The 27,699-nt window shown below is 43.5% G+C and overlaps 1 protein-coding gene across 1 annotated transcript in view; it reads left to right on the forward strand.

Annotated features, from left to right (window-relative positions):
• The window catches only part of EYA2 (EYA transcriptional coactivator and phosphatase 2), a gene marked incomplete in the record, with an annotated part of 119,458 nt that overhangs the window by 45,502 nt on the left and 46,257 nt on the right, over positions 1-27,699 (forward strand). Inside the window, 3 exon segments of the mRNA XM_073607201.1 lie at positions 16,528-16,595; positions 18,524-18,701; positions 21,391-21,533. Coding sequence (XP_073463302.1) covers positions 16,528-16,595; positions 18,524-18,701; positions 21,391-21,533 — 389 coding nt within the window.

Below are 27,699 nucleotides of genomic sequence, written 5' to 3' on the forward strand. Positions count from 1 at the left end.
GAAAGTTCGCCCCGCAGGCCCTCTGCTGATGTTTGGCTTTGTGGACGGGTGACTCTGGCAGTTTATTGATGTAGCAGAAAAAAAAAAAAAAAAACTCCCTAATAGTTTTTCACTCTTAAACATTCACTCCTTGGATGCCGGAGTCGAAGTTGCAGCGGCGCGCTCGCGTCTTTCGTCGCGTTGTTCATTTTCCGATAACAAAATTCTCCAGCGTTTGATGGCTGTGAAAACAAAGCGTCTCCCTTGTGATCACGGGAGGTCACATGAATCGTGGTTGTCCAATGAGTATGGATTGTCAAAGAATAAAATATAAAAAAAACACATCATTTTACTTTACATAATAACAACCTGTGGATACAATGATACTTTGTAGCAGTGTTATAGCGGAGCTTCACCCACTTTTACAACTTGATCTTAACCACTAGATAGATGACCAGCCACCGCAGTATATATTATACTGTGGCAGGTTGGCTAGCCTAGGCAAAACGCCGTAGGTATACGTCAGCCACTTTAAGACCACTAGGAGGTGTGCACGCCCGCAGCGCGACGACGGAGCCGATGTGCCCGTGCCTGGTGGCCGCGATGTTCGCCGGGCACCAGCGATCTCTCCTGAGAGACACAGAATGGAGGTCTGTCGGGGTAAACAGACAGATCTCCGTTCTGTCAGGGGCGAGGAGAGCGATCTGTTGTTCATACTAAGTATGAACAACGAATCGCTCTCCTCCTTTAGGCAGTCCCATCCCCCCACAGTTAGAATCACTTTCTGGGACACACGCTTGATCGCCCCCTAGTATTAACCCCTTCCCTGCCAGTGACATTTATACAGTAATCAGTGGCTATTTTTAGCTCTGATCGCTGTATAAATGTCACTGGTCGCAAACAAGTGTCAAAAGTGTCCGATGTGTCCGCCGCAATGTCACAGCCCCAATAAAAATCGCAGATCACCGCCATTACTAGTAAAAAAATAATAATAATAAAAATGCCATAAATCTACCCCCTTTTTGTAGACGCTATAACTTTTGCGCAAACCAATCAGTATACGCTTATTGCGATTATTTTTTTCTTTTTTTTTTACCAAAAATATGTAGAAGAACACATATCGGCCTAAACTGAGGAAGAAATTTGTTTTTTTATATTTTTGGGGGGATATTTATTATAGCAAAAAGTACAAAATATAGCTTACTTTTTCGTTTATAGCGCAAAAATTAAAAAGCGCAGAGGTGATGAAATACCAACAAAAGAAACCTCTGTTTGTGGGGAAAAAAAGGACATCAATTTTGTTTGGGTACAACGTCGCACGACCGCGCAATTGTAAGTTAAAGCGACGCAGTTGCCGAATCGCAAAAAATGGCCTGGTCAGGAAGTGGTTAAAGGAATGACCACCGCTCGTTTTTAACAATTTTTTTTGTTCTTTTCTTACCTTAAATGAAGTACATAATATACTTCCGTCCTAGCTCGGCCACGGCCCAGGCCATCATTTCCGCCTGCTCCCCCGCTGCCTTCTGGGACCTGTGTGTGTCTCAGAAGACGACGGGGCCATTCAGCTAGCGCTGCGCGACTCGCGCATGTGCAGTAGGAAGCCGCCGGTGAACCCTGAAGGCTCCACTGCCGGTTTCCCTTAGAATGGCGGCACCTGCACCCGTTCTGATGGATGGATCGGCCTTGGGGGGGGCGACATCGCGGGCTCCATGGACAGGTAAGTGTCCTTATTGAAAGTCAGCAGCTACATTGCTTGTAGCTGCTGACTTTTTGCAAGTAGTTTTCCTAGGTATATGGCTGAAAGTATCAGCCATAACCCAGATATTGTTCTTTTTTTTCTTTTTTTCAACCGGTGGCTGGCTTTCTCATGAGAGCGGGTCTCTAGCCACTGCATCGCTTTCCAAATTGGCAGGAGTGTACTGTATCTAAATCTGCTAGTCCATCCAACACTATATTTTTTTTTAAGCACTGATCACTGTATTGGTGTCACTGGTTCACACAAAGTGCCAGTGTCACACTTTCCGCCGCAATATCGCAGTCCCACTATAAGTCGCTGATTGCCATTACTAGTAAAATACTATAAAATACTATACTATAAAATATTATACATTTTTTTTTTTTTTTAATTCCGGTATATATCCCATAGTTTGTAGATGCTATAACTTTTGCGCAAACTAATCAATATACGCTTATTGTAATACATATTGGCCTAAATTTTTTTTTTAAATCGATTTCTTTAATTTTTTTTATTGGATATGTTTTTTGTTTTTTTTTCAAAATTGTCGGCCTTTTTTTTTTTTTTTTTTTTTTTGTTTTTTTGTTTTATAGCGCAAAAAATATAAAAACTGCAGAGGTGATCAAATACCACCAAAAGAAAGCTCTACTTGTGGAAAAAAAGGTCATCAATTGTATTTGGGTACAGCGTTGCACGACCGCGTAATTGTCAGTTAAAGTAACTGTGCCATAAAGCAAAAAATGTCCTGGTCATGAAGGGGGTGGGGGGGGTAAATGTTCTGGAGGTCAAATGGTTAATACACACAGCACAGAGGCGGCTACATGCCATCAAGTTAAGGATTGCATGCTCTCCAAGGCATTCACTTATTAGATGTTTTCAGGTTGCAATCAGCCATGAAGAATAAAGGGTTAGGATGGAGCGCGGACAGGCCGGGCCGCTGACATCCAATCACACTGGAAGGATTAATCAGACATGGTGGCGGTCGTCTGCGCTGGGTAGGGCGGTCTTGTGGATGGTCGGAAGCCCATCTTGATAAGGTCACTGCTCGGTTTTATTATGCTTGTTGAGGGTTTAATTCATCCAAGGTTCCTCATCCTGCCGGTTACAGTTGGGGTTGGGGCTGGGAGGCGTAAATTCCGCGCTCTGAGGGATTTTGGGGAGGAGGAGATTTGGAGTCCACACAGAGATTTAGAAACATGTGCTAACTATTCGTGTGAGAAAATCCTATTTCTGGCATATAGGAAACATCGGATCCGGAATTCTGGAGACTTTCCTTATTCCAGTTATTGGGGACAGGGAAGGTGGGGGGGGTGGGGGGCTCTTACCCTCTTTAGTGGAAATCGGGAGCCTTTTGCCCAAGTCAACCAATCAGGATTTAGGTTTATTATCCCATTGCAGGGGGCAGGCTGTTAATTGCTCGTTTCGGACATAATGGGGGTTATTTACTAAGACTGGAGAGTGCAAAATCGGGTGCAACTCTGCATGGAAACCACTCGGTTTCCAGGTTTGTCAAAGCTTAAAGTGGTTGTAACCCTAAACAAATAAATGGATCTTGTTCCTTTAAAGCCTGAATAACAGCACAGTGCTTGTGCCGTGTAATTTGGGCCCTTGTATAATCTAAAATACCTGGCTGATCCTGCCTGCTTCTGCCCTCTCCTCTGTAAACTGACCACAGTTTTTCTTGGCTGCTGAGCCCTGACACCGTGGTCAGTTTACGTGCCTCCGCTATCCGCTGTCTCTCCTCTGTCCTCCCCTCCCTTCCTGCCTGTCAGCTCTGATCTGCTCTCTGACCCTCCCTTCCTCCTGCTATCATAACTGAGTCTTACTGCTACAATAAATGCTGTGCCCCAGTGTATGTGTTTTTGAAAAATAAGCAGCTGTATACCTTATTTCATACCGGCGCTCACGTGACTGCCCGCCTCTCTCCTTCTCTCTCTTCCACCTGCCTGATGTCAGCGGGGGGATTCTTAGCCCCTCCCGCAGTAGTTCTCAGTCCTAGAGAGGGGAGCGGAGGGCGGCGCTATGAAATAAGGTATATAGCGGCTTTAAAAAAAAAAAAAAACAACACATACACCAGGGCACAGTATTTAACCACTTACCGACCGGGCCATAGCCGAATGATGGCTACAGCGCGGTCGGATAATTATGGGAGGGCGTACACCCGGGAAATGTCCGTGAGCGCCGAGTCCTCCAGTAAATGACAGCGCCCTTTTACCATGTGATCGCTCCGTCCACGGACAGAGCGATCACTTGTCAACAAGCCAGTGCATGCCCAGTTCAGCTCCTTTCCTCTCTGTTCCCTCTCTCATCCATTCATTCATGCTCATCCATCCTCACCCATGGCTCATCCATACCCATCCATGGCTCATCCATTCTCACCCATGGTCTTGTCTCTGCCCCCTCCTGTGGTTTTCTGTAGTGGGTGGGGGGTAGAGCCCTTCCTCTGCTCTCTCTCCTTGTGCAGGGTGGATTGTCTGATCTCAGCCCCCTCCTGTAGGTTTCTGCAGTGGGTGAGGCCTGCTGGGTCCCTCCCACAGCTCTGCTCTCTCTCCTTTTGCAGGGTGACTGGTCTTGTCTCCGCCCCCTCCTGTAGGTTTCTGCAGTGGGTGAGGCCTGCTGGGTCCCTCCCACAGCTCTGCTCTCTCTCCTTGTGCAGGGTGACTGGTCTTGTCTCCGCCCCCTCCTGTAGGTTTCTGCAGTGGGTGAGGCCTGCTGGGTCCCTCCCACAGCTCTGCTCTCTCTCCTTTTGCAGGGTGACTGGTCTTGTCTCCGCCACCTCCTGTAGATTTCTGCAGTGGGTGGAGCCTGCTGGGTCCCTCCCACAGCTCTGCTCTCTCTTCTTGTGCAAGGTGACTGGTCTTGTCTCCGCCCCCTCCTTTAGGTTTCTGTAGTGGGTAGAGCCTGCCCCTCCCACAGCTCCACTCTCTCTCTCCTTGTGCAGGGTGACTGGTCTTGTCTCCGCCCCCTCCTGTAGTTTTCTGTAGTGGGTGGAGCCTGCCCCTCCCACAGCTCTGCTCTCTCTCTCCTTGTGCAGGGTGACTGGTCTTGTCTCCGCCCCCTCCTGTAGTTTTCTGTAGTGGGTGGAGCCTGCCCCTCCCACAGCTCTGCTCTCTCTCTCCTTGTGCAGGGTGACTGGTCTTGTCTCCGCCCCCTCCTGTAGTTTTCTGTAGTGGGTGGAGCCTGCCCCTCCCACAGCTCTGCTCTCTCTCTCCTTGTGCAGGGTGACTGGTCCTGTCTCTGCAAAGCTCGTGTACTTTATTGCAGGCTGCCTGTAGTGGGTGGAGCCTGCTTGGCCCCTCCTACAGCTCTGCTCTCTGTACAGGCTGTGTACAGCATATTGATGATGTCACTGCTACTTTTACCAGGTAATATCTGGATATGCAAGGGCATTTGGTGCTTACAAAGTGGATACTGTATGTGGCTATTAGGGAAAATATTTAAATAAGTAAGAGTTCAGCTGTACTCTCCCTGTGAGTTCCAAAATGCTCTTTGCGCAATTCGTTTCAAACATCAAGAAATCCATTCGACCGACCCTGCAGGCTTTGCGTCTCATCGAGTCGTTCAAAAATCAGCCGCCCCCACAAACCGACACAAACCTTCATGGGTCTTAGCAAGTTACTTAACCCCGCTGCTCCTCTGCGAGCGTGTGTTGTGGCAGGACCCGCAGTCAAGGCACGTCAAAGAAAAAAAAAAAAGAAAATGAAGCAGAAATTCCTGAGCTTCTGCTGTATTTAACCTGTGACCCGCCATTAATGCAAAACAGCCACGGTGGCTGCAAATCTGATCTCGCCAAACCCAAGTTGTGTGTTCGAGTGAAAAAAAAAAAGAAAAATGAAACGTGCGGTATTTGAGCGCATGCCAGCTTTGCCGTCTCTCCAACGTATCCCTCGTTTTACAAGGCGAAGGCTGCCAGCAGACACTTTGTATGGGTTAGGACCCACCGCCATTTTATTTTTTTTTACCTACCAGGCGGCTTTGCATTTTCCAGGCGTCCAGCAACCATAAAATGGCAAAAAGGATTCATAGAGATCTAAAAAAAAAAAAAGGACTTCAGAAACCTAAAAACGATTTTAAAATGCTGTAAAGTGTAAAGATAAAGAATTTTATGTATGTTATAGAGAACAGTCAAGGGTTAAAAACTATTCATTCATTTTCTGCTGCCTGTGTTCCATTGCACAGACTTCTCTATAATCCATTGAGGGACACGGCTTCATGAGAATAATTAGCAACTATTAACTAGGGTTATACTGACACCTACAGGAGAAATGGGCACCAGGCACACAAAGAACAGCTGCCTTTGGGCTATAAGCCTTCCCCCCTCACGCCCACTCAGTTTTGCTTGTGTATTTATAAAAAAAATGGCTACATACTGTATATACTACCTGCCCAGTCAAAGTTGCTGACTTTGCAATTTTTAGGTATCTAAATCTCCTGAAAAATGTAATATATTGCAGCTTACCAGTCCTTCGATGTGATGGCTGCAATAGTTTTATTTTTATGTCAGAATTTCTCCCTTTATTTTCACCTGGTGATCCTGCTAGTTCTAGGGTGACAACACTCACTTACCATACTGCAGAGCCATCATCCTGGAGACTACAGAGCACAGCTTCATCTTCTTTCCCACATCTTATCTCCATTACCCCTACTCCTCTCCCCCCCCCCACATCTCTATAACCCCTCCTCATCTCCTCCCCCAGCTCATCTCCATAACCCCTCCTCATCTCCTCCCCAACTTTATCTGCATTACCCCTCCTCATCTACTCCCCCACACCTCATCTCCTCCCCAACTTAATCTCCCTAACCCATCTTCACCTCATCTTCCACACTATATCTCCATAACCCCTCCTCAGCTCCTCCCCAACTTCAGCTCCATAACCCCTCCTCAGCTCCTCCCCAACTTCAGCTCCATAACCCCTCCTCAGCTCCTCCCCAACTTCAGCTCCATAACCCCTCCTCAGCTCCTCCCCAACTTCAGCTCCATAACCCCTCCTCAGCTCCTCCCCAACTTCAGCTCCATAACCCCTCCTCAGCTCCTCCCCAACTTCAGCTCCATAACCCCTCCTCAGCTCCTCCTCAACTTCAGCTCCATAACCCCCCCCTCAGCTCCTCCCCAACTTCAGCTCCATAACCCCTCCTCAGCTCCTCCCCAACTTCTGCTCCATAAGCCCTCCTCAGCTCCTCCCCAACTTAAGCTCCATAACCCCTCCTTAGCTCCTCCCCAACTTAAGCTCCATAACCCCTCCTCAGCTCCTCCCCAACTTCAGCTCCATAACCCCTCCTCAGCTCCTCCCCAATTTCAGCTCCATAACCCCTCCTCAGCTCCTCCCCACCTTCAGCTCCATAACCCCTCCTCAGCTCCTCCCCAACTTCATCTCCATAACCCCTCCTCAGCTCCCCCCCAACTTCAGCTCCATAACCCCTCCTCAGCTCCTCCCCAACTTCATCTCCATAACCCCCCTCAGCTCCTCCCCAACTTCAGCTCCATAACCCCCCTCAGCTCCTCCCCAACTTCAGCTCCATAACCCCCCTCAGCTCCTCCCAAACTTCAGCTCCATAACCCCTCCTCAGCTCCTCCCCAACTTCAGCTCCATAACCCCTCCTCAGCTCCTCCCCAACATCATCTCCATAACCCCTCCTTTTCTCCCTCCCCCTCATCTCCATAACCCCTCCTCAGCTCCTCCCCAACTTCAGTTCCATAACCTCTCCTCAGCTCCTCCCCAACATCATCTCCATAACCCCTCCTATTCTTCCTCCCCCTCATCTCCATAACCCCTCCTCAGCTCCTCCCCAACTTAATCTCCATAACCCCTCCTCATCTCCTTCCCCTCCTCATCTCCTCCCCAACTTCATCTCCATAACCCTGCTTCATCTCATCTCCATAACCCCTTCTCATCTACTCCTCAACTTCAGCTCCATAACCCCTCCTCAGCTCCTCCCCAACATCATCTCCATAACCCCTCCTCTTCTCCCTCCCCCTCATCTCCATAACCCTTCCTCAGCTCCTCTCCAACTTCATCTCCATAACCCCTCCTCAGCTCCTCCCCAACTTCTGCTCCATAACCCCTCCTCAGCATAACCCCTCCTCAGCTCCTCCCCAACTTCATCTCCATAACCCCTCCTCATCTCCTCCCCAACTTCTTCTCCCTAACCCTGCTTCATCTCATCACCATAACCCCTTCTCATCTACTCCCCAACTTCAGCTCCATAACCCCTCCCCAGCTCCTCCCAACGTCATCTCCATAACCCCTCCTCTTCTCCCTCCCCCCTCATCTCCATAACCCCTCCTCAGCTCCTCCCCAACTTCATCTCTATAACCCCTCCTCATCTCCTTCCCCTCCTCATCTCCTCTCCAACTTCATCTCCATAACCCTGCTTCATCTCATCTCCATAACCCCTTCTCATCTACTCCCCAACTTCATCTCTATAACCCCTTCTCATCTACTCCCCCATACCTCATCTCCATAACCCCTCACCTCCTCCCCAACTTCATCTCGATAACCCCTTCTCATCTCCTCCACAACTTCATCTCCATAAAACATCTTCATCTCCATATCTCCTCCTCATCTTCTCCCCAACTCCATCTCCATAACCCCTCCTCATCCCACCCCCCCCAACCCTTCATCTCCATAACCACTTCTCATCTCCTCCCCCACACCTCATCTCCATGACCCTTCTTAATCTCCATAATCCCTCCTCGTCTCCTCCCCAACTTAATTTCCATAAAACATCTTCATCTTATCTCTCACACTTCATCTCCATAACCCCTCCTCATCTCCTCCCCAAATTCATCTCCATAACCCCTCCTCATCCCACCCCCCCAGCCCTTTATCTCCATAACCCCTTCTTATCTCCTCCCCAACACCTCATCTCCATGACCCTTCTTGATCTCCATAATCCCTCCTCATCTCCTCCCTCACGTCATCTCAATAACCCCTCCTCATCTCCTCCCCAGCTTCATCCTCATCCCCCTCATCTCCTCCCCAGCTTCATCTCCATAACCCCTCCTCATCTCCATAACAACAACTCATTTTTATATCCCCCTCCTGAACTAACAGCTCACAAGATTTTTGGCAGGATCAAAAGGTATTCTCTGCACTTTCAATGCTATATTTAATTGACCAAAAGGAAGCAAATAAGAGACATTGTTCATTGTAGGTATTCATATACACAATCTTTCCTTGTATATAAACCAGTGGTTCTGATAAATCCAACATGCAGGGATCGGTCTGGATACAAATGTTCTGTGGTATCCATACACCTAACAGAATGACGTTTGCTCCATAAAAACAAACTCTCCATAAAATAAACCTCCTTCCTCCTCCAGCCTCTTCCCACCACATCTGTTCCGCATTAGATTTAGTCTCAGATTATGGCGGCCTCGAGGCCCGGAGCCTGTCCTGCGGGGACGCGGCGGCCTTGTTTGTTCGGGGTCAAATCGCACATTTTACAGTACAATTAATGTCTCACCAATAATTCAGCGTGAGAGAGCTGCGTCTTTAAGAGGCGGGATTACACCCGTTACTTCCAGAAACAATAACGTTCTTTATCGGTTTTCTTTATTGCGCCATTCACAGCGGAAGGCTCATCCCGGAAGTCAGAGATTCCCAGCTTTTCATCACTAATGACAGCAGACCGTGTTGTAGATGTTCTGTACTCGTCTTCAGTTCGATTTTGTGTGTATATATGAGTGGAGGGTAAAAATGTGATCCCTCTTCTCATCTGAAAGTGTATTTTCCAATATTACTGATCTCCATCACACGGATACTTTGTAACTTTTTAAATCTTGGCTCTGTCCACAGTGTTTCTCTTTTGTTTAGAATGCAGTGGGGAAGGGTTAACATTTCTGCCAGGTGTTTATTCCTGCCTTTGCCCCCTTTGGGGAGATTATCCATCACTTCCTGTTCCTGTGACACCTGTAGAAAAAAAAAAAAATAGGGGCACAGGTGTCACCAGGACATGACAGACACCAGTAAAGAAAATTTCAGAGGTTCCTCTTCTGAAAAAAAGAGGTTACTACCTGCTATGGTGTGAATCTATATACCTAGTGCCTCATACCTCATCGTTGTTCATCATTCCCACGGCCTAATCCTTGACCCTTATTCCTAATGCCTCGTGCCTTATCATCATCTCTTATTCCTAGTGCCATAATGCCTCATCATCGTATCTTATCCTTAGTACCTGATTGTTGGAAGTGTCTCATGCTTTTTTGTTGGTTCATGCTTCATTCTTGGTGCCTCATCTAATTCATTCCTGGGGACCCATGCCTCATCGTCTTCCTTCATTCTTAATGCCTCATCTAATTTTCCAAAAGCATACTTTTTCCTCATTGATATCTATCACTTTTAGTGCCTAAAGGCTTGTTGTTTTCTCTCATTCTCTCAATCCTAGTGCTTCGTGCTTCATTGTTGGTCCTTATTTGTATCACCTTGTATGCCTCGTCCTTTGCCTCATTCATAGCTCATGCATTGTTGTTGTCTCTCATTCATAGTACCTCATGCCTCATGGCTGTCCCTCATTGCTAGCACCTAATGCCTTTGGTTGTCCCTCATTGATAGTGCCTCTTACCTCATGGTTGTCCCTCATTGATTGCGCCTCGTGGTTGTCCAAGATTGATAGCACCTCTTGCCTTGTTGTTGCCCCTCATTCATAACACCTCAAGCCTCATGGTTGTCCCACAATCACAGCGCCTCATGATTGTTCCTCATTGACAGTGCCTCATGGTTGTCCATTGCTGAAAGCACTTCTTGCCTCATGGTTGTCCCTCGTTGAGAGCGCCTCGTGGTTGTCCAAGATTGATAGCACCTCTTGCCTTGTTGTTGCCCCTCATTCATAACACCTCAAGCCTCATGGTTGTCCCACAATCACAGCGCCTCATGATTGTTCCTCATTGACAGTGCCTCATGGTTGTCCATTGCTGAAAGCACTTCTTGCCTCATGGTTGTCCCTCGTTGAGAGCGCCTCGTGGTTGTCCAAGATTGATAGCACCTCTTGTCTTGTTGTCCCTCGTTCATAGCACCTCAAGCCTCATGGCTGTCCCACATTCACAGAGCCTTATGCCTCATGATTGTCCCTTATTAATAGTGCCTTATGGTTGTTGTTGTTGTCCCTCATTGATAGTGCCTTAGGGATGTCCATCATTGATGGCACCTCTTACCTCATGGTTGTCCCTCATTGATAGGGCCATATGGATGTCCATCATTGATAGCACCTCTTGCCTCATGGTTGTACCTCATTGATAGTGCCTCATGGTTGTCCCTCATTGATGGCACCTCTTGCCTTGTTGTTGTCCCTCATTGGTGGTGCCTCATGGTTGTCCATCATTGATAGCACCTCTAGCCTCATGGTTGTCCCTTTATTGATAGTGCTTCATGGTTGTCCATCATTGATAACACCTCTTGCCTCATGGTTCTTCCTCATTGATAGTGCCTCATGGTTGTCCTTCATTGATAGTGCATCATGGTTGTCCTTCATTGATGGTGCCTCATGGTTGTCCCTCATTGATAGTGCCTCATGGTTGTCCCTCATTGATAGTGCCTCATAAACGTCCACCATTCGCAGAGCCTCACGGTTGTCCCTCATTGCGAGCACTTCATGGCTCACGGTTGTCCCTTGTTGCTAGCACTTTTTGGCTCCAGCATTCACAGTGCCTCTTGGTTGTGGCCCATTCCTGGCTGAATTTTTCTTGTCATACCCCGGTGTTGGGAGTGAGTAGGTGACTTCTCTCCCATATAATGGGCTCCTTGCTGGGATTCCTGTACAGTAAATAAATCAGAAGGTCGTGAAAGCGGATTTATAGCTGAAGTTCTGCTGATTTTTCCTGCCAAGAACAAACACTCCTGATTGCTGTGAGCGCGTCAGCTCCTGCCAATATCGTAAAACTAATATTTAGCCATAGAGAGACAAATTATCACCAGCCGGACAGACAATAGGGCATTCATTTTTATTGTCCTGTGCTTGGGGCCCCTCGGATGCCGCCGCAAAGAGTGCAGCGCCCCGGCCTTTCAAATGCCCCATTTTCCACGCTCTGCCGCCTACATGCAGCCGCCGATCGGTCGTGGCGGCACAGCCCTGTGGGGCGTCACTTTCTGAGAGTTCTTCAACAACTCTGGCACAGCCGGGTTTGTTCAGCTGTTCATTCCCCAACTAATCCAGCTGCTTATATCAAAACAAACAGGGTCTTTGGGGAAAGGACATAGAAGGAGGGGGGGGGTAAGGCCCTGTCTATAAGACGATCGACTCCACTAAGCGCTATTTGTTGATAACATGGACGCAAAACTAATCCTGTCATTGCACTTCCATTGTACATTTTAAGGATGCACTTCATTAACACAAAAGGAATGATACGTTTGCTGATTTCAGTTGTTTCTTTCCCCATCTGGCCAGATCTTTTCAGTGAAACAACTGACAATAGTTACTTTGTATCTAAAGCCAAACATTTTTCTTAAATTTGTGGAAGTGTGCAGAAAGTTTGGAGTTTAAACGATACATTTTATTGACTAACTTAAAGAGACCCTATCGCCAACTGAAAAAAAAAAAAATACTGGTAAAAGGTAAGAATTTTTTTTTTTTTTTTTAAAGCCCGTGGCGTGTGAAACAAACCCAAAAACTCCACCCGGTGCCAAAAAAAGTGCACACATAAAGAGTGACACAAAACATGCAACAGGTGGTACACGGTCCTCCCTAGGAAGGATTTTACCCTGATCCCCCGTGGCATTAGGCTCCAGACGGGGACTGAGGTACTTCACTGGGTCCATCTGGCCGAAACGAGATGGACCCCCTTCCTCTGGAAGGTCTGCCGAAAAACAGACCCACCCAAGTACACGGTGGGACTCCCCCAGAGTGAGACCCCCATGAGAGAGGGGGAACCAAGCCAGAATGCCATGTCCACCCCCTCCCAAAACTTTCAGGGTAGGCCCGAGGACCCACACCCTACTGATCACACTGTGAGAAACGTGTAACATCAAACAAAAAAGTGACAAACACTAATGCATGTTGTAGAATGGGTGTACCACTCTGCTCCCATTCTCTGCCCCTTTGCTCCAGCTGCCCATGGTTGCAATGGAATATGCACTGAACATGCATTGCCAATTTCTTGCTTTCTAGCAATTAGTAGGTAGTTGCACATGCACGGTGGGTTCTTCTTGACAGCAGTGGGCAAATGGGGTGGAAGGTGGGCATGTTGGAGCACAGTGTGATAACAGCAGTAACTTTCAGAGTAGATATGAAGCTGAGGCTCGCTGGTTGCTAGCCACGGATCTGGAGCTTGTATATGGAAAGGGGATGCCCCCCGCCACTGCTCCTTGGGTTGCTACACTCCTGCCCACCCTCTGTCCCGGCATTGCCTACAGTAGATCTGTGTTTAAAAATACAAGTGGAGTAATATTAAGGTTTTTCCAGCATCGTGTAAGGTTTTTGTATGAGGTCTGTTAAACTATTCAACTGCTTATTTGCTACTCATATTACAAAAATGGTTAAAAAAAACCTCAGAAAGTTGTGTATTGGTGCCAGTGGAGCTGAGTTTTCTGTTTAACCAGTTCTAACATCTCTTCGCCCTCCTTTCTGCACTCTTCAACCTTGTCTCTGCTTTGTGCCACCATGGGGTTCCCTCCATCAGAACCTAAAAAATGTGGTCACATAGAGCTCACCTCCAGTGTAAGACTTTGAAGTGGCAGCAGAGGGACCCCCACAGAGCCAGCAACCTCAGAACAGAGGAGATTTAGAGACTGAGGCGTCCTTCAGTAAATAACTGCAATCTTTGTAGGCTGCAGGAAGGGCGCTGTGCATGCATTTGGTGAAGAGACGGGGGGCGCCTGTGCTACTAAGACTTTCAGATATCAGACAGGTTTTCCTGTAGACACCAGAAGGACTCCCCGTGTTGCACCATCATTATTCAGATAGAAACATTGTCAGTATTAGGGCTTCCAGGGTGGTTTTCTCTGCTTGTTTCTTGAAATTTTCTCTGGTATATTCTTCTTTCTTCTACTTTCTTCTACCTTCTTTCTTCCTTCTTTTTTCTTCCTTATTCTTTCTTCTACTTTCTTCTTCCTTCTTCTTTCTTCTGCTTCATTCTTCCGACTTCTTCTTTCTTCTCCTTCTTTATCTTTCTTCTTCCTTCTTCTTTCTGCTTCTTCCTTTATTCTTCTCTTTCTACTTCTTACTGCTTCTTTCTTCTTCTCTTCTGCTTCTTCCTTCTTTCTGTTTGTTCCTTCTTTCTTCTTCTTCCTTCCTCTTTCTTCTTCCTTCTTCCTTCTCCTTCCTCCGTCTTTCTGCTTCTTCCTTCTTCTTTCTTCCTTTTCTCTTCCTTCTTCTTTCTTCTTCCTTCTTCTTTCTGCTTCTACCTTCTTTCTTCTTCCTTTTTCTTTCTACTTCTTCCTTCTTTCTTCTTCTTCCTTCTTTCTTCTTCCTTCTTATTTTTGCTTCTCTTCTTCTTCTCTCATTTTTCTTTTTTTCTCTTCTTCTTTCTTCTTCTTCCTTCGTCCTTCTTCTTCTTCCTTCGTCCTTCTTCTTCTTCCTTCTTCCGTCTCCTTCCTTCTTCTTTCGTCTTCTTCCTTCTTCTTTCTGCTTCTTCTTTCATCTTCTTCCTTCTTCTTTCTGCTTCTTCCTTCTTCTTTCTTCCTTTTCTTCTTCAGCCTTCTTCTTTCTTTCTTTCTTTCTTCTCTTTCTTTCTTTCTTTTCCTTTCTTTCTTTCTTTCTTTCTTTCTTTCTTTCTTTCTTTCTTTCTTTCTTTCTTTCTTTCTTCCTTCCTTCCTTCCTTCCTTCCTTCCTTCCTTCCTTCCTTCCTTCCTTCCTTCCTTCCTTCCTTCCTTCCTTCTTATTTTTGCTTCTTATTCTCTCTCTCTGTCTCTATTTATATATTCTTTTGGTCTGTTTTATTTTTTGTCTCTTATGGAATAAATAAATGCTTCGACCCATACACTATTCAATTTGCTTTAATTATGAGGCAAAGTGAAAGCCAGTTTATAGTAAAAGTAACTTTAACAATATTATTTCACCTAGAGCTCAATCAGGGTTGCCGTCATCCCTGTTATTTTGTCTACAGCAGCAATCTCTAAATTGGGCCTTTTTAAAGGCAACCAACATAACAATCATGTAATAAAAAATTATGGTTTTATTGAAAACACTTGTAAAATTCACATGTGGGACAATTTAAAAACAATGCAATACATACAAATGACATAGAAATGAAAAGTGGTGATACCCAAACTAATAGGCTGATTGATCGTACTACAGCAATAACATCGATTGGGTAGATAGAGTACCCAATCGATGTTATTGCTGTAGTACGATCAATGGGCCTATTAGTTTGGGTATCACCACTTTTCATTTCCATGTCATTTGTATGTATTACATTGTTTTTAAATTGTCCCACATGTGAATTTTACAAGTGTTTTCAATAAAACCATAATTTTTTATTACATGATTGTTATGTTGGTTGCTTTTAAAAAGGCCCAATTTAGAGATTGCTGCTGTAGACAAAGTATTGACAACTTTTGTAGTGATTCTGGAAGGTGACCCTGGATATGGGGACTGGGACTTTCAGAAGGTGTTAATGAAAACTGCTCAAGCTGATTGTATTCCTGGCATCCTTTCATCTACCTTACACTTTCTATCTGATCTCCCAGCAAGAAGAATGAACTGCTGTGTTGGGAATTTGTAATGTAACCAGACTTCTCCACAGATGAAAGCTTATTTGTCTTCGGATGCTGTGCAACTATAACTCCCAGCATGCTGATTTCAGGAGTCCTATGTGTTCTTCTGTGGTTATGTACCACGGGACCTATAGGTCATATCTCGAAATGTGCCCTTGCAGCCTTAAATTCATTGCTGGTGGCTCCTGTCTCAATTGGCCCTAGTATGTATGTATGTATCAATGTGAGTTAGGGACCATAGATTGTAAGCTCCTTGGGGGGGGCAGGAACTGATGTGACTGTACAATATATATGTAAAGCGCTGCATAAATTGACGGCGCTATATAAGCACCTGTAATAATAATAATGGGATGACCTGTGTTGCTCTGTGTGCTGGGTATAATAAACAGTTGCCATTGTAATTAAAATACTTGCTGTCATTTTTTTTGCATCCTTCGTTCCATCTCAAGGCTTCTGATCTACTGCAGCCTCTTTACAGCCACTTCCTGTCTACGTACCCTCCAGAGATGGTTTTCATGACTTTTCTCAGGGAGGTTTCCTGACAGTGACAGCAGCGGAACGCGTCTGTGTAATTGAAATGGCCACTTGTAGTCTCCTATAGAAGCCCCTATGACAGGATGACAATGCAGGAACACAAGTGCGAGATGGGGGCAGAACATTGTCACCCTTTAACAGGATGTGCCTGAGGAAAGACATTCATGGCGGGATCACCAGAAATTATTTAAATGACTTCATACAGAGCGGTACACAAAGGGTTGGGGTAGGGGCCATCATGGCTCATACAAAAAAAATGCCCTTTGATGGGGTACACTGTTATAAATTGAATAACCTGTAAAATGCAAAATCAATATCTGAGAAAACGCTTTTTTCCCTGGTCATGGTCATCATGTGATATGAGAGATTTAACCAGTAGATTACAGCAGAGGACATAATAGAACTGCTGTTGGGGGATGGGCCGGCTAACCTCATAGATTTGGGGAGCTGTAATGTCTGCACTGCCTGTAGTTCATCATCAGGACTCGGGAACTGCAGATAAAGCACAACTTATATATTGTTGCGGATTCTCTCCCTGTTTTGGATGTAATAGGAAGTGTTGAGCAAGTTGTTTTAGAATGTTACTTCTGTTATGTGTTACATTTTTTTGTGTTTTTTTGTATCCTGCAGGTCCATCTGGAATCTATCAAGGAGCGAACAGCCTGACCAATAGCGGAGCCTTTAGCGGCGTTCACCAGGTACAGTTCCGTGCACCAAAATCTGCAGAGTTTATCTTTTATCTGTTGAACTATTTCTACATTCGTCATTCATAATATCTCGGGGTATGCTTTTATATAGACAAGTGTTATTGAAGGGGAAAAGGCTGAATAGAGAGCTGAAATACATATAGATGTGAACACATACCTCCCAACTTTCTGAGATGGGAATGAGGGACACCTATCAGCAAAAGTATGCAGGCATAGGACACACCCCCTTGTCACGCCCCCTTAAAGGAGAATTGTACAAAAAAATAAAAGATTGGTTAAACCCACAAGTGCTTTTTTTACCACTACTATTCCTTTATATTGGCTTTTAGAATTTACAAATGCAGCAATTTAGAAATTGGATGAAAGGTTTAGTGCTGGAAAACGCTTTTTGATAGATAAAAAGTGCATTTTATATACCTCTATATAGATCAAACCAAAACGAGGGACAAATGAGGAATGAAGGACAGAAAGACATTGCTCCAAATCAGGGACAGTCCCTCGAAATCAGGGACAGTTGGGAGCTATGGTGAACAGCTGTGTTAGATCTGCCAAAAGAGTTCTGTTTGGCCAGTCAAGGAACTCCTTCCAGACACTACAGCCATATCCATGATCCTCCTGTTCCCCACAGCAGACAAACAATTTGGTCACCCACCCACCCTTCCCCCAACATGCTGAATGACCGTTGTGATGAGATTGCTTCTCTCATCTCTTTGCTCCTTGTCAGTAAGCTCCCAGCGTTACATATGCTGTACTATCCATGGAAATAAAGGAAGCTAATAAAAAAAGACAAATTCGGGTCCTTATACTACCTGTATGTAAGCTGTAACTTCAGCCATTGTTTTTTCAGTTTCAGTAGAGCAGTGATGGCAAACCTTGGCCCCCCAGATGTTTTGGAACCACATTTCCCATGATGCTCAACTACCCTGCAGAGTGACAGAGCATCATGGGAAATGTAGTTCCAAAACACTTCGCCATCACTGCAATAGAGCATCCTTGCTTTAAAAAAAATGTCGGCTGGAGATACATTTGATATTTTTTTGTATATACAGGTAGTGTAAGGACCTGCATTTTTCTTTTTATTAGCTTCCTGTAATTGTGTTTTTTTTTTTTTTTTTGCTGTCCATAGGAGTGTGCACAGGTTGTGACGAGTGTGCCTGGGCACACCCTAACCCGGGGGTCAGCAATCCGTCATTGTGATCTACCTGTCAATGGTGGGCAGGTGATGGGTAGACCGCTATCTTTCCTGCTGACCGCCGATTACCGATCACTCATTGTGTTCTTTCACAGTTGAACCACAGTAAATTTGTGTTTATTATGCTTCAGTTTGTGAATGGACAGGAATCCGCTCAGCACAGAGCGCTTTCCATTCATTCACTGCCCAGTGCAGCTGAGGCTGCAGAGAAAAGGACCGGGAAATGTGTGTCCTCAGTGCCTTTATCTGTCTCAAAAGTGACCCCTGGCAATTTACTAAAGCCCCCCCCCCCCCAAAGGGGCTCCTAAGAATTGTAAAAAAAAATATATATATATATATATATATATATATATATATATATATATATATTTATATATATATATATATATATATATATACACACACACACATGTTTTTGAGCTTTGGGGTGCACACCCTAACGTAATAGGCTACGCACACCTATGTTGCTGGCTGAAGTGTTAAAATTAGAGCTTGTAAAGTGACCAACAAAATGTAGCAGAAATTAACACAGAGCTAAAGAAGAAGCCGCTCTGGTAACACTGAGAATTGTAGATTGTGAGAATCAGAAATGTATAAAAGTATCTGCCCCCCCCCCCCCCCCCCTGTAATTGACGTTTGATTTGGTGCACCCAGAGATTTGTGTGTTTATCTCTTATTAGGAGTTGATTTATATTGAGAGTGAACTGTGTCTCATTTCTTCTCCTAGGAATATTCTTCATACCCGGGTTTTAGCCAAGGCCAGTACCCCCAGTATTACAGCACGACGTACAACTCCCCCTACATCCCCACCAACAGCATCAGCCCGACCTCCATATCCTCCACAACCTACGCCCTGCCAGACGCCTCCCACCACATCTCCAATCAGAGCTCAGAGTCCTTGTCAGGTGAGTGCATCTGTCCACTACCCTCTGCATCCCTTTATAGGGACCAGAGGAGCTTACACTCTAATGTCGCCCCACAGTCTCACACTGTTATTAATATTAAACATTTAAATATCTCTGACATATACTGCAGTGCTGTACGGAGAACACTGAGACAGTTAGATCAGTCTCTGTACCAGCGGAGCTTACACTCTAATGCCCCATACACACGGTCTGATTTTCCGACGGAAAATGTGCGATCGGAGCGTGTTGTTGGAAATTCCGACCGTGTGTGGGCTCCATCTGACTTTTTCCATCGGATTTTCCGACACACAAAGTTTGAGAGCACGCTATAAAATTTTCCGACAACAAAATCCGCTGTCGGAATTTCCGATCGTGTGTACACAAATCCGATGCACAAAGTGCCACGCATGCTCAGAATAAATAAAGAGACGAAAGCTATTGGCTATTGCCCCGTTTATAGTCCCGATGTACGTGTTTTACGTCACCGCGTTCAGAACGATCGGATTTTCCGACACACAAAGTTTGAGAGCACGCTATAAAATTTTCCGACAACAAAATCCGCTGTCGGAATTTCCGATCGTGTGTACACAAATCCGATGCACAAAGTGCCACGCATGCTCAGAATAAATAAAGAGACGAAAGCTATTGGCTATTGCCCCGTTTATAGTCCCGATGTACGTGTTTTACGTCACCGCGTTCAGAACGATCGGATTTTCCGACACACAAAGTTTGAGAGCACGCTATAAAATTTTCCGACAACAAAATCCGCTGTCGGAATTTCCGATCGTGTGTACACAAATCCGATGCACAAAGTGCCACGCATGCTCAGAATAAATAAAGAGCCGAAAGCTATTGGCTATTGCCCCGTTTATAGTCCCGATGTACGTGTTTTACGTCACCACGTTCAGAACGATCGGATTTTCCGACAACTTTGTGTGACCGTGTGTATGCAAGACAAGTTTGAGCCAACATCCGTCGGAAAAAATCCATGGATTTTGTTGTCGGAATGTCCGATCAATGTCCGACCGTGTGTACGGGGCATTATGCTGTTTCTTCCAACTGTTATGGGGGAGCAAACTGAATCTCATTAAGAGGTCTGTAACCTACCTTCCCAGGCGGATGGGTGGCCTTGGTATGGTCAACCCGGGGGTATTTTTTTCTCTGATGTTTTTGAAACATAATTTTGCTAACATGCTGGCAGAGGAACCACCTGGGTGGGTTGGTATTTTTCAGTTCTGGTTTAGGCCTTTTCTACGAAGCTGGGAGAATGGTGGGCCAGTGAAACGCCTGAGGGTCCGACATGGTGATCTCCCGGCTTATGTTGCTCCATGCCTGAAAATGCTTCGGCAGTGGCAAGTGACGGAAGAGGAAATTAGGGTCTCTTCCTAGGAAGGCCCTGCAGAGGAGGGTTGTTGAATCTGCCTTTAGGAGAAACTGGCCTTCAGGGATTGCCTGGGCCCTGTTATGAGGGAGGGTCTGCATTTGCTCAATCTAGAGAGAATCCCTTTAAAGTTTTGGGATTTGGCCTGGTGCTCATTCCATGGCAGATTCTATCTGAAGGACAACCTGAAGCATTGCTCTGCAAAGAACCGTGGTAGTCCAAGAGTGGAGTGTGGTGGGGTGAAGGAGACAAAGGACCATTTCTTGCTTCAGTGCCCCTTCAATAAAGAAGTCTACAAGCGGGGTGGGTGGGGCTCTGGGTATCCCTTTCCTCTCCCGCTTGAGTTATGCGGAGTGGTCGTACGGAGCCTTTGAGACTCATCGGGATTTTGATTTTGAGACACTTTTTCTAGTTCGCTTAGTAGTCCATTTCTTCACATGGAATGCACGGTGTCAGGTTTCCCTTCATAAAAAAAAGTCCTTCCTGTCGAGGTGGTGGTGCACGACATTCTGGGTGAGGTTGGGAAGATTCAGGGGTCTTGAGAAGGACAGGTGGCAGCCTTGGTGTGCGGTGCGCCCATCATCACAGCAGGCAGCCAGAGGAGAGCAGCCCGCCCGAGGGCCGAGCGGGGATCTCACAGTGATGTGGCACGGCGGCCGTATTGTAATTCACGGCTTCTGGAGCCTGCAGCACCTATGTTGGACATCACACGTCCCGCGGTCCCAGCATTGGACCAGTGGGACGTCCATCATAGGTGCTGCAGGCTCCAGAAGGACCTGCTATGTCACTCGGCGGTGCTCGGGATCCGATCAGTCCCTGCTCGGTGGCGGCGCTCGGGGCTAACAATACAATGGTGCATGCCTGAGACCCGGGGCTTTTCAGGGACCCATTCGGGGCTCCAGCCCCCCCCCCCCCCGACGCCACTGGCTGAGTATCAACTTTTGTTTATTAAAAATCTTACAAACATTATAAAAACATATTTACATATACTGTGTACTAAATAAACAGAAATAGCTTACATATTTTTATTTATTTTGTGTATATGTAAATATGTTTTTATTATGTTTGTAAGATTTTTAATAAACAAAAATTTACACTCAACCAGTGGCGTCGGGAAGGGGGGCTGAGGGGGGGCTGGAGCCCCGAATGGGTCCCTGAAAAATTATACACTCTAATGTCCCCTCCCCCACAGTCACACACACTATTATTATTATACATTTATATAGCTCTGACGTATACCGCGGTGCTGTACAGAGAACACTGAGCCAATCGCATCATGGCAATCACAATTGTCTATTTTCTCTGCAGGAGAATATCCTTCACATAACGATCCCTCCACACCGATCAAAGATTCTGAATCTGAGCGGCAGCAAAGGGGCTCCGATGTGAAGTTACGAGGGAGATCTAAGCGGAATAATGACCCCTCCCCAGCAATGGACAATGAGATTGAGGTAGGTGCTGGAGTTACGTTCTGCTGTGACTACAAATAATCTTTTTTTTTTTTTTTTTTTTTTTATTAATGGAAAGGCCGACAGGCGTCATGTGGAGAGAGAGCCGAGAGAGGGCACACAAGCTTTGGCAGCACACCGGACGTAGCATGGCTCCATAGTTTCACCGGTGTTTTCTTGTGAAGGTGTGACCGGAGCCTTTGTCAGTATATTTTTCCGCCCCCTGCTCCTGAGAGTAGAACGTTGTACGCGCAGACCCGTAGGAACGCAGCGCCAGTGTTATGGAGCGGGCATCTCTGCCAGTGAAAACAGTTGTAAGCTTGTAAAGAGGCGTCGGTGCCAAGCTGGCCAGATGTTCTGAATTACAAGGCTGAACAGAGAAATGTCTGAAATGGAGGGGGGGGGGGGGAATGAACGTGCCTCCGTTGGGTCACACGACCATGGAATGTTGGCCAGCTAGAGAACAGAGGTGACAGGTCATTGTGACACTTTGGGGGTCTATTTATTACAAAATTACCATCCGTCCAATGAATCTGCATGTTCATTCTGTGCAAATTGGGCAAAAAAAATAAACGAACGTTCTTTAGGCTAGTTCTTCTTCTGAACGAATGTTCTTTTAAAATGGGCAGTAGTAAAGACACCACACATTGATGGAGCTGAAAAAGAAATGCGTCTTTTCAACAAGAGAGTACAATGTAACAATTCTAGAGAAAATCACATCAAAAATGTGACCAATAATTACATTTTGTGCTATTTTCCTCTTGCGTTCTCTAGCCACTTGACCTCTGGAAGATTTAACCCTTTCGTGACCAGGCCATTTTTTGCGATACGTCACTGCGTTACTTTAACTGACAATTGCGCAGTCGTGCGACGCTGTACACAAATCCAATTTATGTCCTTTTTTTTCCCCCACACAAATAGAGCTTTCTTTTGGAGAATCCGTGAAAAAACGGCCAGCTGTGGGACTTTTAAGGTGTCAATAAATGAAAATATAGTATTTTTTTAATTATAAAAAATATTTTATTAATGTCAATAAAAGCATTTACATAAAAAAAATCCATGATATTTGCATGTCAAGTTTAAATCCTATATTTGTACAGACACTACCGCTCTACATGTTTCGCTTCGAGTGAGCTTCTTCAGGAGATTCTAGAGTGCTGTATGAAATGATTACTAAAAAAAGTAAAACAACAACAAAATTGGGATTAATTACTACAAAATTCATAATTTATAATTGATCAATAGAAGTGCATAGAAATACACACTTATAATTATAATTAAATGTTTCAAAAAGGAAATTTTTTTTACAGTCAATCGTTATTTATTGAAGATCACTTTTTGATCACTTTTTGATCACTTATTTGATCACCTCTGCGGTTTTATTGTTTGCGCTACAAACAAAATAAAACAGAGGATTTAGAAAAAAAAAAAACAATGTTTTTTACCTATTGCTATAAAACATATCCAATGAAAATAAATAAATGTCTTCATCAGTTTAGACCAATATGCATTCTGCTACATATTTTTGTGATTAATTTGTGATTAAATATATTTGGCTTAAAAAAAATCCCAATAAGCGTATATTGATTGGTTTACGCAAAAGTTATGGCGTCTACAAACTATGGGTAATTTTTTTTAAATTAATTTTTTTATTTATTAATTTTTACTATTAGCAGCGGTGATCAGCGACTTATAGCGGGACTGCAATATTGCAGCGGACACTAACTGACACTTTTTTTTTTTTTTTTTAGGGACCAGTGTCACTAATGCAGCGATCAGTGCTAGAAAAAAAATATGCACTGTCAATGTACTAATGACAGTGGCTGGGAAGGGTTTAAACATCAAAGGGTTAACTGTGTGCCTAGTTTTTATGTGCCCTGTGGGGGGAGGTGCTTTTACTAGGGGGAGGCATGGAAAGTTGTTTCTGCTTTGCAGGTACACAGGGATCCACGCCTTCTGTACCGACACTACTACTACTATGTGAACCAGGCAGATCTGCGTTTTTGGCTCTCTGCCTAATGATCGGCGGGTGCCGGCAGACATGGAGCCTGTGGTACCTGCAGATCAGCTCCCGCTTGTGTCCAGTCACTGTGGGAGCGGGTCGGCGGTGGCGGGACACACGCATGTGCACCCTCCAGACCCCAGAAGTGTCAGACTACATATACCTAGTACGTGATCCAGCCCAGCAGTGCCACCTTGCTGCAGTATAACTACGTGCTAAAAGCACGTATATGTATTTCCAATGTATTTCTCAGCACCATCTAGTGGCCATCATGCAATATTATTCTGCTGCCCATAATATGACAACATTTGTTTCAGAAGAGAAAATAGCCCGAAGAACATTCTTTTTTTTTTTTTTGCCCAATTCGCGCAGAACGAATGTACCTGCAAATTCCCTGGATGAAAGGTTAAAAAGACCCCTAATGTAAATAGGATTGTCTACAAGATAATAGACTGCCTTTTATTTTTTATTTTTTTAGTGGACCTGAACTGAAAAAGGATTTATATTGTTTTAAATATTTAAAGTAATTAAATGTTAGGAGACAAAAGGGGATTGGTCAACAGGCAGAGCCAGCCAATCCTGCCCAAAAATGGATCCGCTTGATTGACAAAGACAAGGGCACCAGTCATGTGACTGGACACTAGAGGAGGTGCCAAATAATTATTTTTAACAGTAATGGGCGTTTTCTTTTTTTTTTTAATTGCATAGTTGCTTGTCCATCAAAACTGCATGCAAATTCATTCTGCGTGAATGGGGCAAAAATCGAATGTTCTCGGGCTGTTTTCTCTGCAGAGCGAATGTGTGAATGGCCATTTAGATGGTAACCGACTATCACAAGAAAATAGATATGCTCCTCAGCTCCATCTAGTGGTCATAATGTGGTAATTCCCCATTCACATTTTCGATCTGCAGAAGTGTTCCCTGAGAACGTTCGATTTTGTCCTATCCACACAGATTCAAATTTGATGAACAAACAGCTACATGCGTATTTTATATAAATACACCCCTTAGTGTTAAAAAAAAACCCTTTAATTTAGCACCCTTCTGGTGATCAGTGACATAACCAGTGCTGTAGTCTCTGCTGGTGACGTGGATTGCTCTGTCACCCAACCCCCTTCCTCCCAGTACTGAGGCGGCTCTGATATGTTTGTTGCGGTGCGCAGTCCCTCAACAATCTTTTGTAGACCTGTGCAGTTCATTTAGTTCTGAATCGAAATTTAGACAGATTTTTCATTATTCTGATGCATCCGAATTTCCGAATTACAATAATGATGAATTTAAACGAATCCAAAATAACAAAACAAAAGCTTTGGGATGAAATTAAAATCGTTTTTGAATCAAATGCTCATAGTTTTCAAATTGAATTTGAATTCCCGAAGAGAATAAAATAGAATAGAAAATAAAGGAATAGAATAGAAAAGAATAGAATAGCAAATAAAGTGATAGAATAGAAAATAAAGGAATAGAATAGAAAAGAATAGAATAGATTAGAAAAGAATAGAGTAAAACAGAACCAAGTAAAATAGAAAATAAAAGAACAGACTAAAATAGAATAAAAAATAAAGGAATAGAATAAAAAAGAATAGAATAGACTAAAATAGAAAGAATTTAACCATCTTCTGAAATTTTAAATTTCAAATAGAATAGAATAGAATAGAATAGAAAAAAAGAATAGAATAAAATAGAATATAACCATCTTGTGGAATTCAAATAGAATAAATTTGAATAGAATCGAGTAGAAAAATAAAATAATAGAAAATAATAGAATCGAATGAAAAAAAATATATAATAGAATAGAAAGAATATAACAATATAACCATATTTCAAATAGAAAAGAAAAGAATAGAAAAAAATAATAGAATAAAAAAAAAAATAATAGAATAAAATAGAATATAACCATCTTGCGGAATTTGAATTCTGAATAAAATAAATTCAAATTTGAATAGAAAATAGAATAAAAAATATAGAATAGAATAGAAAGAATATAACAATATAACCATCTTTCGAATTTCGAATAGAATAAATTCTAATTCAAATAGAATAGAAAAGAATAGGATAGAATAAAAAATAATAGAATAGAAAAAAAATCATAGAATACAATGAATTGTAATGAAATTCAAATTCAAATAGAATAGAAAAGAATAGAATAAAAAGTAATAGAATATAACCATCTTGCGGAGTTTGAATTTCGAATAGCATACATTTGAATAGAATCGAATAGAAAATAAAATAATAGAAAAGAATAGAATCTAATAATAAATATATATATTTTAGGATAGAAATAATATACCAATATAACCATCTTTCGAATTTTGAATAGTATAAATTTGAATAGAATACAATAGCATATAAAAAAGAATAGACTAGAAAGAGTATAACCATCTTCCAAAATTCAAATAGAATGAATTCGATTTCAAATGGAATTTGAATTAGAATCGATTAAAATTTTTCAAAATCAGTCGAATTTAGAAAATTTGAATCGATTTGAACTCGATTAAACAAAAAAAATTCCGAAAATGAATTAAACTAATTTATGTAAATAACGGATCAAAACAAAACATTTTCGTTCTGCACATGTCTGGTCTTTTTGTTTATCTCTCTTCCTTCCTTCATCATGACACCGGAGTTCTTTTTGTTCATGTACATTATGTTTTTTTTTTTTATTGCGTGCTTTCACATTAAAGCTGCAGCTTGCTGCCCGTGTGATCTACCCCAGAGCTTTTTTTTTTTTGTAAAGTGAGTTTATGTTTACCAATCGGCGTGGTTTCTGTTTTGGGTGTTGACCGTTTAAAAAAAAAAATTAGGAAAAAGATTAAGACTTAAAACAAAATTTGGCTGAAAACTTGAACCCTGAAAGACTTGAAAACAGGTCCCGGGGGTAACCAGTGCTTCCACCGCTCACCTTGTGGTTTTTTTTGTGCATCCCGGCTTTTGGACTGGAAAAAGTTCCACATTATCCCAGCAAATCTACAAAACAAACGGAGAGAGGCGGAGCGATACATCAAGTCCCCGCAGACAACGCCGAGTGAAAGGCACGACCGTTTATCATGACATCAAGCTAATCCCATTTGTGCTTTAATGCATTTTCCACATGGACTGCGATCGTCTCCGTAGGACAGGACTTTGCAAACTCGCTCTCAAAAAAAAAAAAAAAAAAACTTGGCGGGATAACAAAGGGATTTTATTTTTAAGTACATTATGGATGGAGAAGCCGGGGTGGATCTGAATGGATGTCCTGTAGATTGCTTGGCAGCGCTTGTGAAGATTAACTAAAAACGATTTTCTTGTTCCAACTACCTGCGCCGACGTCTGCGAGACTCGCAAAGGATGCAGAACGTGGAAGGCTTTACACCAGACACGTGCACTGCCGAAAAATTCTGTTTTTTTTTTTTTTTTCAGGCCATTCGTTTGAAATTTGTAAATTCTAAAATTCCTAAATTTGAAAATCCGAAAACAAGAAAGAAAATTCGAAAGAATGAAAATTTGAATTAATAACTAACTATTAAATGACGGGTATCGGGTTTGCCTTTCAAATTTGGCTGTTAGTGAACGTAACGATTATGAATTTTCGAAATTCGAAAAGAACGAAAATTCGAGAATTTGTAAATTTAAAAATGTGAAAATTTGAAAATGTTAAAATTTTGAAAATGTGAAAATTTGTAAATTTGAAAACCCAAAAATCCAAACATAAGAAAGAAAATCCAAAAATTCGAAAGGATAACTAACTAGGAAAGAAAATTCGAAAAGATTCTAAATAATCACTAAGCAATAAATTCTAGGTATTGGGATTGCCTTTCAAATTTGGCTGTTAGTGAACGTAATGAATACGAATTTATTCCGAAGTTACGAATTATCCGAAATAACGAATGCCGAAAATAAATAAGAAAGAAAATTCAAAAAGAATGAAAATTCTAAATAATAACTAACTATTACATTAGAGGTGTTAGGATTGCCTTTCACATTTGGCTGTTAGTGAACGCAACAAATACGAATTTTTTCGAAGTTACGAATTATCCCCACCCGAGCTCAGCCCAGCCCCGCCCCTGCTATCTCCTCGGCTGTAATTGACAGTAGCAGCAGCCAGTGGCAAACATAATCTACTACCCTGCCCTGTGTAATGGTTTTGCACAGAGCAGCCCCGATCCTCCTCTTCTTGGGTCCCCCCCT

This window comes from Aquarana catesbeiana, linkage group LG12 (genome assembly GCF_042186555.1).
Source record: "Aquarana catesbeiana isolate 2022-GZ linkage group LG12, ASM4218655v1, whole genome shotgun sequence".
Lineage (NCBI taxonomy): Eukaryota > Metazoa > Chordata > Amphibia > Anura > Ranidae > Aquarana > Aquarana catesbeiana.